Below are 12,018 nucleotides of genomic sequence, written 5' to 3'. Positions count from 1 at the left end.
CAGCTGTGCTAACACAAACACTATCACTGCTGCCTAGCTAGCCCCTCTGTTGGGCAAAACTGAGTTAGAGTTAACCAAGTTCCATAGACTTCAGTTAGCCTTACAGCAAAGCCAGGCTGAGACACTGGGAGCAAGCAGTTGGAGAGGGTAAGAAACAGATCTTCAGCAAGGTAGGTGAAAACATGAAGAACTCCTGGTGCCAGCACTGAGTCCAGACAGAGCACCAACAACTTGACCATCACTCGAGTTTTACTTTACCCGGCCAGTATTTCTGCTCTGTCTCTGGTCCAGGCTGTTTGTCAGCCGCTCATCTGCATCCAAGTTGCCATTGTCTTTGTCCAGGAGAAAGTCATTGTGCTGAGAGAGCGAGTCACTCTCGGAGTGGTTGGCAGATGGAGTGTCTGAGCCCTGGTTAGCTGGAGACGATGATCTAGAGGGTGATTCCAAGAATTTCTTGATTGAAGGGTGATTAAGAATTGTTGCATCACATGGCCTGGTCCCCTGCAACAAAGAGGTCAGGCAAATCCAGTCACTATTTACCTGCAGCCCAGATAAAAGCTGTGCAAGAAAAGTCAATGTATGAAGAAAGAGCAAATATTTAATCAGCTGCCCCAGGGGAAAAACACATGCTGCAGAAGATGAAAGCTTAAGTTGGTTCTACAAAAACATCACCGCTAATTGAATCTGTTTCTTTACACCTTTTGATCTCAGAAACCCACCTGGCTTTGGAAAGGAGGACTGCAGCCTACTCAAATACCTATTCAAAGTCCCTTTGAAAATAACATCTTCTTTCCTGTGCACATATCCAAGGTCTTTTGCTATACACAGAAAGGCCACAAATGCATCAACCTCTTCAGCTTTGATACTCACTGGCAGCCCTGTCAATGCCTATGAGGCAAGCTACTCATTAGCTCCCTGTCTGCTCCCAAAGCTTAACAGAGGATAAAGAATAATGTGCACAGGCATGCTTGCAAATTTTCCTCAAAATGGACATCTTGGAGCTAATCTTAGATTCTCCTAAACCTGCAAAAGGAAGAATAGGGTGGAGAAGTGTTTAAATTTCTTTGGGATTTTTTTTTTTTCCCATTACTGAGACAAATCCCTCACCTCATCTTTTTTTTTTTTTTCCTCCTGCATTTGCCTTTAACCTCAGAAGTAGGAAGGAAAACACCAATCACTCAAAGCAAGTGTTCTTTGTCCACTTCTCCTCCCAGACACCTTGGTTTGATGATGAATCAAGTCAGCAGAAACACCTCTCTGTCAGCAGCAGAGTTCCGACAGACAGGCTCACTCCAGCTCCCAAAGCCACAGACTCCCACTGGAGTCAGACTGACAGTTTTTCCTGCATGGAGTACCAGCTGAAAGAGGCTTTCTTCTTCCCTGCCCAAAGCAACCCGGGTCAGCCAGGCTGGCACAATGATTCATAGGGACAGGGCACATCACAAAGAAAAACAAATGAAGAAATTGATTTGGGATATTTTTGTTTGCTTGCTTGCTTTTTTTCCTTCCCAGGGTTATCTTTAATCTGTGTAAATTCCCTGATCTAAAAATCTGCCAACATGATAGAGGGGGTGGCACAGGGACAGACACCAGCACCATTACTGGAACAGCAGAACCGCTCTTGAGAAGTGGTAGCAGGAGTGGAGTTAAACACTGTCCAACTTGGACTACGGAAGTTCATTTGAGAGCTCTCTTTACAGTTGTCCATTAGGTACATGAGCAAAGCAACTGCCAACTCTCAATTACACACTTAAAGTTAAATCCATATGTCCTACAGCAGGGACACACATGCAACATCACAAAAAAAAAAAAACAACAAACAAAAAACCACCCCTAAATCACCAAAAACCTTTTTCTTTTACCTGTAGTCAAGCAAAATGACCAACCCCTTGTCCACTAATTTGTGGAAAAACATAATAAACTGTAATCATACGGAATCATAAGCCTCAAAACCCAGCAGCACTGGGTTGAAGAACTATTTATGTTTATGAGAACAGGTTAGGTATCTGCAAATCGTCTTCCCAGAAGTTCTGAACTGGACTAAAAAGACTCCCCATTAACCACACATTAAAAATAGACAACAAAGAAAATTGAAACCAGTAACGATTTCAATAGAGAGAACTGATTTAGCCCACATGCAAATTAGAGAAAATTAAAAATGCAATCAAAGATAAGCTACACTAACTGTAAGCTCATAAAAACTACAGAAAAACTAAACAAAGCAAGGATGCACCAGGAAGTTTTGTGAATACTTTGAAAGAATAACAAAAGTTGTTATTTCTGGCAAGTGTGAAAAGCAGCAAGGACAAAACCAAACAGCCTGCATGGCAGAACAAGTAAAGAACAGGGACAGCACAGCTCCTCCTGATACAGGATGACATTGAAAAAACCCCACTTTCCAAGATCGCAACCTAGATGACATTCTTCAGTGGCCTACACAAAAATTAAGGAGGAAGAAAGATCTCCAAGCCTCCCAGTACTACCATAACCTTTTTCAACTCCAGTTGCTCAACTCAAGTTTGGTTAGGGTAAAACAAGCTGGACCTTTATGGTCCTATGGCATTCCAAGTCTTCTGGAAATCACAACAGGAAAACCAGGAGTAGCGGTGCAAGCCACTGCTTGGAAGAGAAATTCCCATGGGACTAGAGTAAAACTCAGGTTTGCAGCACCCATCGCCAGTTTCCAGAAATCAGCTCAGGTCTTTACTGGAAATAAGATCAACCCCCTAAAGTGAGATGATAACTGAATACTGACCCTGGTAGTGAACTACATGTCAATGGGGAGTCTGCGTGAGTTATGAACACCCTGTAACTAACAGCCCATTAGGGGCAGAGCGCTCAGAACTGGGGTTTAACAAATAGGGTTTGTTTTGTTTTTTTTTTAAAAGCAGGGTATTTCAGAAACCAGAACCAAGGGCTGTTCAAGGACTTCTCAACTGCTCTTTGAAGACCCTTCTTTGCCAAGTACCCAAGGCCCAGCTAGTGATGCACAGGTCTCCTTTCCCACTGCCACCCCACCTGCAGTTTGTATTCCACCACTTCAGAAATTAACGTCTCAAAAATCACACATCAGCTGAATGGCCAGTGAACTACAACTACTCCATTGCAAATACACCCTAAAGTCTTATTATTTCCAAAGCAATTTTTACCTCTCCAGCTTTAAGGAGACCAGCAGATGCGTAATAGTTAGCCACAATACAGGCACGCAGCTTATCCATCATCCTCCTTGCTTCAACCAGGCGCTACAAAAAGAGGTAACAACAAATGGTAACAGATAACCAGTGCAGCAAGCCCCCCCCCCCGCCAAACCCTGTTACACAAGGATTATATGGATTTTTAAGAACAAAACCTTTATACCTGATCTATAACTTCAATTTCGTGTTCTTTACTCTTCATTTCGACAGCAAACTGTTCTTTTATAATTGTCTCAATCTTCTGCACAGCAACATCTCTAGCTGTACACAAGGCCACACATGTTAAAAAAAAAGAAAAAGGAAGTATTTAAAGTCCTATTTTTGAGGCTATATTTGAAAACATAAAGATCAAAAATTGTTTTGGAGTGAGAAGTGAAGGGATAATAACACACACACAAAAAAGGGAAGGATCATTTTTCTGCAGAAGTTATTTGTCTTAACAAAAACCACATGTATCTTTAAAAGCTGGCTTATGTGGAAAGTTATTTTTTCCTTTTTAGAGCTGAGATGACAAATAACAGAAGATGGGAAGCAAAGGACCAGTCTGTTTACTTCTGTCTCAGAAAAGCTGTAAACAGCAAAAGGAAAACTCAAGTGCAGTTACCACTGCGGTTGTGCAGGAGTATGCTGGAACACCATGCACATTCTTCTGCTCTCTCTTGCCCAATTCACATCCAGGAAATCAACACCACATACTGCAGCAATAATAGGGCCAACTAATACTTCATATATTCAACACAGCCTGAACGTGGTGTAGCCTTCTCTGGAGTGCCTACAAGCCTCTTATTACCCACAACGGAAACTACATTATCAAAAGTTGGTGTATGTCTTACAAAATCCAGCACCGCAGTCAAAAATTGTTAGCCTTTTAGCAGGAGATTATTGACTTTGGTGGACAGCATGTAGTTTAGTATTTCAAACTGCATGAATACCTTATGGCAAACCAGCTGCTAAGAAGGAAACTGGCATCTTTTTGTGTTTTCCTAGGACATGTATAAATATAAGAACAATTCTTTTTGCTCTACACCTACAGCAGACTTTAATATTGCCCTTCCTTTAAGTCACCTCCATTATATCAAGCAGGTTCAAACAACATCTGTTTTTATCAAGTTCTAAGCAAGAACTTGGAAAAGCAGTAACTGCACTTCTAAAAGAAAGCCTGGAAAAGGTTCTCCAGTCTGTGGCAGAAGTAGAGTGACCCCACTGCAAAGCAGATCAGAGAAACAGCCTGACTTCCTCTGAAAAAATGTCACGCTGTTTCTACATGGAACAGAAGGCAACAGCTCCTAGATTCTGTTTTGAGCTTCAGAGGAAGCATTTGTTTTACTAAAGGGTACACATATGTTTGAAGAGGTTTCTAATATTCCAAAAGAAAGAATAAAGAAATCAAAAGCAAGTCAAAACTTTGCTGCTGCATTCCAGCTAGCATACATAATTTTACTGTCTAATCAGGTACCTACAACAACAGTAAAGCAACTGATGCTTCTATATGCAAGAAAGGTCTCCTAAATATTTTTACTTATTTCCAGATACCTGTATATAGATATTCTAGGGCCAGAAGTAGCTCTAAGCCTACGTTAAAACAGCATTGTGTTTGAATTTGTACGAGTTATGCAAAATTAAAACACAGAGGGATATAATTTTCCTCCAGTCATGAACACCTTGCCTAGGAAATTCACATCTAAGGTATACTTTAAATAACCCTAAACAGATTAAGGCATGAGATGCATAGTTCAGACAAGGCCAACTACATCTCTTCCCAAGACTGATGCCATGCAACACCAATATTATGACAATTAAAGCACTTTAGTGTTTGTGGTTATATTACTGAGGCTTTTAAGAACACTTTATTTTTGTATTTTTCCCATCTTAGCATCAACCACATACCCTAATTAAGATCACATTAGTGAAATTTGTATACTTAAGGAATTCCTGTATTGGAGACCCTCCAGAAGAGGGAGAAAGAAGCCAATTCAGAGGAATCACCTGAACAGAAAGCTTGCTCTGGGAACGACAGTTTTCCAAGGCACTGAGACTTTGCCTGCTACTTATTAAGACTTTCTGAAAAGTTGCTTCACAAAAAGTGGATTAAAAACCCGTCTGCAGTCCCTGGGACACTCCACCACAGAGGGTGGTGACTTCTGGCAGCCAGGCACGGCAGGCAGCTGGGAGTGGTGACGCTCTTCTGCCACAGCCAGCTCCAGCAGAGCTCCACTGTCAGGGTCCCTACACAATCCAGCAGACAGGATCTGCCCGGCAACACATTCAACCCAGGGTTCAGCCTCCTCAGACTTGTCCAGCTGTACTCCGCACTCCAAGACATCACCCACGAAGCCATCATCTATCCCTCTCCAATCAGCAGCTCTGGCATCCTGCTCTGTTCCTGGATCATCTTCAGATCCCACAGCCAGCTTCAGTTTTCTCACCTCCCTGTTTGTCAGCTCTTCCCATCACGATCCTTTCACATAGCTATGCTATGCCAAAAATCACTACCCTACTCCCTGTCCCAAGGGTAAGAAGCTCTACTCCCATTTACCCAGAGATGACTGCAACCTGTCTCAGGCACCCTGCCAACAGGCTGGTTCCCAAAGCAAGCATATCAGGGCGTGCCAAATGCAAACCTACTCATCCAACTACTCTCTCCACTACACTTCTTTATCCACCTTCCTTTCAGTCAAGTAGCTGCTGCTCTTCCACCTCCTCCCTTGCAACTTTCAAAACCCCTTTCTTCTCCCTAACTTACCCCCTTCTACACTGCTCCATTTCATTTTATCTGCCTATTCCTGCAAACATTTGCCATCCTTAGGAGACAGTCTATCTACTGCAGGGTCATGGATACCCCCTCCACCATGCTGTACTTGCAATCCGTATCCCCCAAAATGTAAACTGCCAGTCTTTCTGGAAGCCGATTTCAATTGCAAAACATATAAAACAAATGCACAGAATGGAGCACACCTCGGCATGGATACCTGCTGAGAAGATGCACTGACAAATACTTTGGCAAACAAGAACGAAAGTACAGGTGGGGCCCTGGAGAGCTCGTGCTCTGGCTGCTATCATGCACCAAAGCCTGCATCCTCATGCCTTACTTACGGCTCAACTAGCAGGTAGGAATGGCTCCGTGTATAACAATCGCATTTTCCGTTGGCCATACAGAGGCATCACCAGCTCCCTTGCTCAGTGTCTGCCCTTTGACCCCTTAGCTCCCACCCCAGTCCTTCCCTGACCTGTCCTCAACAGCATGCACATCCACAACATTCCTAATTCCACCCGGAAGGCCCCTTCAGCTAGGAGAGCTCCTACCTGACTGTTCAGCTGCCTTGTGGCGCTTGCTGGGATGTGTGATGGTGATGTCCTCATAGTCGGGGTCCTTCTCCACGATCACCCTCTTCATCCCAGACATGTTCTCTCCACTGAGAGGAAAAATAAAAACATTAACTTCACTCACAGTGACCTTCTGGACAAGCTTCAACCTCTCACCACAGGGAGACACCTCCTTCCCCTGGCACTACAGGTTAACCCCGTATCTCAGCACTGGTCCAGGAGCTTCAACTCCCTCACGAGCAACGGAAGCCTACCCCAGCCCGCGTGTTGCAATGGCAAACTGCTGCCTACTGCAGCAAAGGGCCCCCTGAGCCCCACTGCCAGCGCGCTCTGCACTGGGACCCTATGGGTGAACTGGGGAGAGCCGGGTTTACCTCAGCACCCAGCACCGCCGAGGAGGGTTTACCTCAGCACCGGGTTTACTTCAGCACAGGCACCGCCGAGCCGGGAGCCCACCCGCACGGGGAGACGCGGGCTTCAGAGCCGTGGGGGCACAGGCGCCCCGGCACTACCCCTTCGCCAACGGCACACGTCGGTTCAACCGCGGAGCTGCGCGGGAAGGAGCAGCTCGTCCCGCAGCCCCCCCTGAGGCGGGAGTCGCGGCCTCGCACCGCGGGGTGAGGCGGAGGCCGCGGGGCTACGGGTGCCCGGTACCGGGGGTCGCTGTGGGCGGGGCAGAGCCCGCGCGGCCAGGCCCACGTGCCGCTCCCCTCCCCCCGCCCGCGCACACAAAGCCGCCGCGGCCGCACGCTCCTCCCTCTCCCCGCTCCCACCGCCGCCGCTCCTCACGCTCGCGTCGCCACCTGGCCCCGCCGCCGCCGCCGCCTGCACCGGCCGCTCCCGCCCCGCTGCCCTGCGGCCGCTCAACGCCGGCCCCCGCCGCCGCGTCCCGCCGCCAGCACCGCCGCCGCCGCCATGAGCTCAGGGCCGTGCGCCGGGCTGGCCGTCACGGGTGGGGCGGGGCCCGCGCAGGCGGACAGCGGCGGAGGGGCGGGGTGAGCCCGCAGACCGCCCCGGGGCGTGGAGTGGGGGACTCGAAGGAGGCGGCGCCCGCCTGAGGGGAGTCCGAGCGAGAGGCGCGGGAAGGGGCCTCGGTGGAGGCCGCCCGCGTTGCTTCGCTCCGCCGGAGTGCCGCTGAGGTAGCGAAGGGTTTGTGGGCAGCAATTTGCTCTCAGCCCGAGGTCAGCGGCCCTGTGGTGTTTCCGTTCAGATACGTTGATGTATTGGTCTAATACTGACTCGCTGGGTGAAACAATTCTGTTTGAATAAGTAATAAAAGCTGAGGACATTTTAGTTCAGTGGAAGGATGGTGATTATCCATTAAAACTCACAAAATCCCCCTAAGAAATGATGTGTGGGCTGACTGAGGTGCAGATACCAACAGCCTGCAAGTGTCACCTCGGGCCTGGGATGGTGGCTCCAGCCTGCTCCTGCCCTGCGCACACCAAGTCCATGCAAGGGAGGTTTTGCACTGATCCCACTAAAGATAGGCCTCTACAAGAATCTTATAGCAGCTTCTTACTCACCGTATTTCATAGTGTCTCAAGTCGGAGCTGCAATTGTCCATTTCGGCATATATATACTGCAGTTTATGTTTGGTTTTGGTCAGGCTGTAACACCTCTCTGAGGTGTGGCTAATGGCAAATAGTGCTTTGGTCTTTGGTAGTCCCATGGTTCATACAGTGAGCTGCTAACTAGTATAAATTAAAGTCTAGCTCTCACATACATTTGCAAACTTACTACGAGGCCACTAATTAGCAAGTGTATGCTGAATGTTCAGGGCTTAGCCCTTAGTCTTCTTTTTGTTCCAATATCAGGACCAATACTACAACAGGCTTTTGACTTCTTACCAGGCAACAAACGTAACTATGGAAAATTGATGGAGGCTCTTCCTGTATTCATATTTGTATCATGCTCATCAGAAAAAGTAGGTATACAATATAGTTCAATTTTATTTTCTTCCCTTTTCCTGTCTAATGCAAAGAGGCTGTTCATTGTTAAAATATACTGCCAGTTGAGTATGTTTAAAACTTAAAATATCTTAAGGTGGGCTTCCAGCCCTCAAAATATTTCCATTGCTTTGCAGTCTGTGAATTCCCTTTCAGGCAATATTACTTCTTTCAGGAAAATGAACTTCTGTAAGCATTGAACTTGGTCATAACATACTTGTGGCACTGCAGCAAGAGCTGCTTGGTTGCTGTAAATGAGCCTGGCCACACTGTAGAACTGCAGCAGACACTTGGCTTGCAAAGTTTTATTTCATGTTAGAAGGTATTTGAAAAACACCACATTCTCAGAAGTACAGCATACGGACTCTCATCTCAGATGTACAGCGTATAGACTCTCATCTCTCTGAGGGTAGGTTTCAAACTGTTGAAACTAGTGAAGCTGCATCTCAAAGCTGCAGAACATGGAAGATGATGTGGTATCATGACGTCCATTTAAGTTGTATTAAAATGCAGAATGCCTGGTACCATTTCTATTAAGAGCTGCTCTTTCCTTGTACTCATTTCTCTGTGTCAGAGAGAAAAGCACTATATTGAATATCAGGGTCTTCAGTTTTATTTTGGTATATCCAGAACACCCCATGGCTGAATACCTTACACAGGCATTAGACTTTTGATACAGATCACATTTCAGGCACAGGGCAAAGCTACGGAGGCTGTATTCAACAGTATCTAAAAGAAATGTTTTTGGGAAGAAGGCAAGACTAGGATTATGTGAAGGGCTAATTCTGAGTCTGAGATCCAGAACACACATTACAGGGAAGAGGAAGCCATGAGTACAGCTAGAAAAATACGTGAAGGATGGATGTTATCTCTAAAAATGGGGTATTAAACCACATACTTTCTTTCCATCAGTTCAACTGTGGTAGTATCACTCCATCACAGTCTGAACCCTTACTCTGCCATCAGCAAGTGGGAACTCAAGATGGCCAAGTACCAAAATTTAGGGGAATAAATGCTCTATAGGATTCTTCCCAACCTGTATTGTTGCCAGTCACCTTCCTAGTTTTATGTTACCTTTTCCTGATTTCCCACACCAGTTTTGTCTTTCAAGTCCATTCACATCCTTTTCCCATTCTAATACCCAGGCCTAGCCAGTATTTCATATCCCACTTCCCTGATTTATCACTTTTCCTGTTTTCTTTCTCAGTTCACTCTTCCACCTCACAGCCTCCGGCTTGCCTTTATTCATATCAATAGTAAGTTCCATGTTGAGGACAAAAAGATGAGCAAGGAGAACACCTTGACTGCGAGACAGAAGAATGGATAGATACAGAGACTGCAATGGGGCAGAATCCAACAAGTTAAATGACCCAGAGGGAAGAAAGAGTTTCTTCCTTGCACCACCAAGCCCCACTCTAGAACTCCTCATAACCTAAAAAAACCACAGTGAACTATTCAAAAGGCAAATGTTTATTAGATACACTGAACTTTAAAAAACTCAAAGATTTATGCAAGAAATATATTTAAATATAACAGGTGTTATTGCAGTTGTGCTACATTACAAAATCACTTTCCTACTGCCAGCACAATCTGAAGACCTTAATGTTATATGTGAGATAACGTTACACTGACTCTGGCACACAGTAAGTGGTCTGCACTTTCTTTGTTCAAATGTCCTTTGTGCTGCACCAGGTTGTTCTTGAAGACAATATCAGCTCTTTGCAGAACTATGTCTTTTATGTTTCATTAAATAAAGGAACTGGCAAGAAATAACGAAATGCTGTTTTCCTCAGCAAAAAGGAAAATCAAAACATGATTGCAGGTGAAGATATCATAGGAGTAACAGTTCAGGAGGTAAAATCTCTTTCCATGTCCAAGTAGCTCTTATTAATCCAACTCCAAATTGCTACAGGTGCACCATGAGGAGAATGACTCACAGGTCCAGCATTTACACAAATGAAATTGGTAATAATACATTACATTCAAGTCTCTTGATTTCCTCATTGTCATGCTGCACCATATTATTGCTTCATAGTACGTATACTGAACAAGAGGTTCATGACTGACAAATCAGAGTGTTCAGAAAGAGCACAGAGGCTGCTGACTAAAACAAGAAACTGTACATGTTAAGGACAGGAAGTCAAAGACTAAACTCCAATCCTCTGCGACTGAGGAGCGCTGAAAACAAAGAACAGGAAGAGACAAACACTGATTTCCCTAGTTTAAATCTGGCACAGCCTGTAATAATGGAAGCATTCTAGGTATATTCTAAACAAGAGGTTTAACTATTATGGTTAGCGAATGGTAAGATTTATTTCTCTTAGAAGGACATCAAGAGTCTGGACAGTAAGACTGATCCTAATAATGACAACAAATTGGGAGAAGTAATCCAAGCTCTTTTTCACAATAGATAAAAATAGAAGGTGAATTCAAGGCACAGGTCTTTTCAAAATTAACACACAGTATTTTCTTTGGAACTAATAATACAAAGTAAGCCATAATTACATTATCAACATGCTGTACAGAGGAGCATTTATGTGCATTACTTATAACAGCACTATCAGAAAAGGATTTCAGAATTATTCACATGCACAGACAGGCACACATAAACATATGAGCATGGACTGGAGCATTACAGTAGAAAAAAAGAAATGTCCCTGTAAATACAAGTTCTTAAGTAATGTTATCAGGGCTGTATACTTTATGTGTAATGTTAGTTAGGGAAGACAGCCAGTGTGCAAAGAACATCCAAGTCGCACCATCTGGTTTGAGGCTGGTAGGAGTTGTTGACTGTTGTGGCAATGCTCACAGCACTGACACAGTCATAATGAACTGACAGTCAGATGCATTTTTATTAATGCCACCTGAAATAATGCAACACTGAGGAAACTTGTGTGCTAGGCATGTTAAAATAAAATCACTGCTTGGCTCCCAATCAGATAGCAAATTTCTGCTTAAAAATCTCATCTTACATTGTAGATGCCTTTTATGAGTGTATGTTGCTCAGATTTCTTTAACCAGGCACAGCAAACCATTTCATTTGTACTTTCTTGTGTGCATGAGACTACATTCAGATGAAAATAATCATTTTGCCTCACAGTGCAAAGTCTTGCGAGTTTCTTAATGCTCTTGAATTGGCTTTTGCCATCCACATATACTTCCCTAGATGGACAATTAGGAAAAATGAACCTCTGGCTTTCCTGAACATTGCCACTAGAAGACCATGAACATACATGCACCTTTATTGCTTTAACTTAGTTCAGTGTAGACAACATGAAGTATTTTTACCACCTGAGTTTCAAATTGGAATCGCAGACTTCGGAGAATCCAGAACATCTTGGTTTCAGCAAGCCCAGCCAAATGCACAAAGCCCAAACACACTGTGTCATCTCTCATCCCACCCCAGTGAGTTTCTCTCTTGCCTCTCTCTTTGGAGCTGACCTAAGTTCACAGCTCTGCCTACCCACTGAGAGCAACAGCTCCAGCTCACCACTGTGCCTTGGGCAGGAGGGAAACCTGAAGTCACAGGGAGCAGGACTGCATCTTGTTTT

The 12,018-nt window shown here is 44.7% G+C and overlaps 2 protein-coding genes across 15 annotated transcripts in view; one reads left to right on the top strand and one right to left on the bottom strand.

The window, feature by feature from the left end:
• Positions 1 to 6,628, bottom strand: part of YEATS2 (YEATS domain containing 2) — a 45,509-nt gene extending 38,881 nt beyond the window's left edge. For 12 of the 14 annotated variants that reach the window (XR_009745527.1, XR_009745528.1, XM_061465396.1 and 9 more), the window contains exons 1-4: positions 6,498 to 6,628; positions 3,358 to 3,455; positions 3,150 to 3,242; positions 259 to 501 (exon numbers count right to left, since the gene is read on the bottom strand). Coding sequence is in view for 11 of the 14 variants with exons in the window: in XM_061465396.1 (XP_061321380.1) it covers positions 259 to 501; positions 3,150 to 3,242; positions 3,358 to 3,455; positions 6,498 to 6,597 (534 nt within the window). In the remaining 3 variants the exon portion in view is untranslated. The other 2 variants (XM_061465408.1, XM_061465405.1) reach the window with 2 other exon arrangements.
• PLEKHB2 (pleckstrin homology domain containing B2) overlaps positions 1 to 12,018 on the top strand; it is a 476,827-nt gene that overhangs the window by 53,583 nt on the left and 411,226 nt on the right. The window lies entirely within an intron of this gene.

The sequence above is a fragment of the Pezoporus flaviventris genome, unplaced genomic scaffold (genome assembly GCF_033815535.1).
Source record: "Pezoporus flaviventris isolate CSIRO_AGI_PZ_B2104156 unplaced genomic scaffold, CSIRO_AGI_Pfla_v1 ptg000040l, whole genome shotgun sequence".
NCBI lineage: Eukaryota > Metazoa > Chordata > Aves > Psittaciformes > Psittacidae > Pezoporus > Pezoporus flaviventris.
The sequence above is the reverse complement of the archived record's forward strand: the minus strand, read 5'-3'. Positions and strand labels throughout refer to the sequence as shown.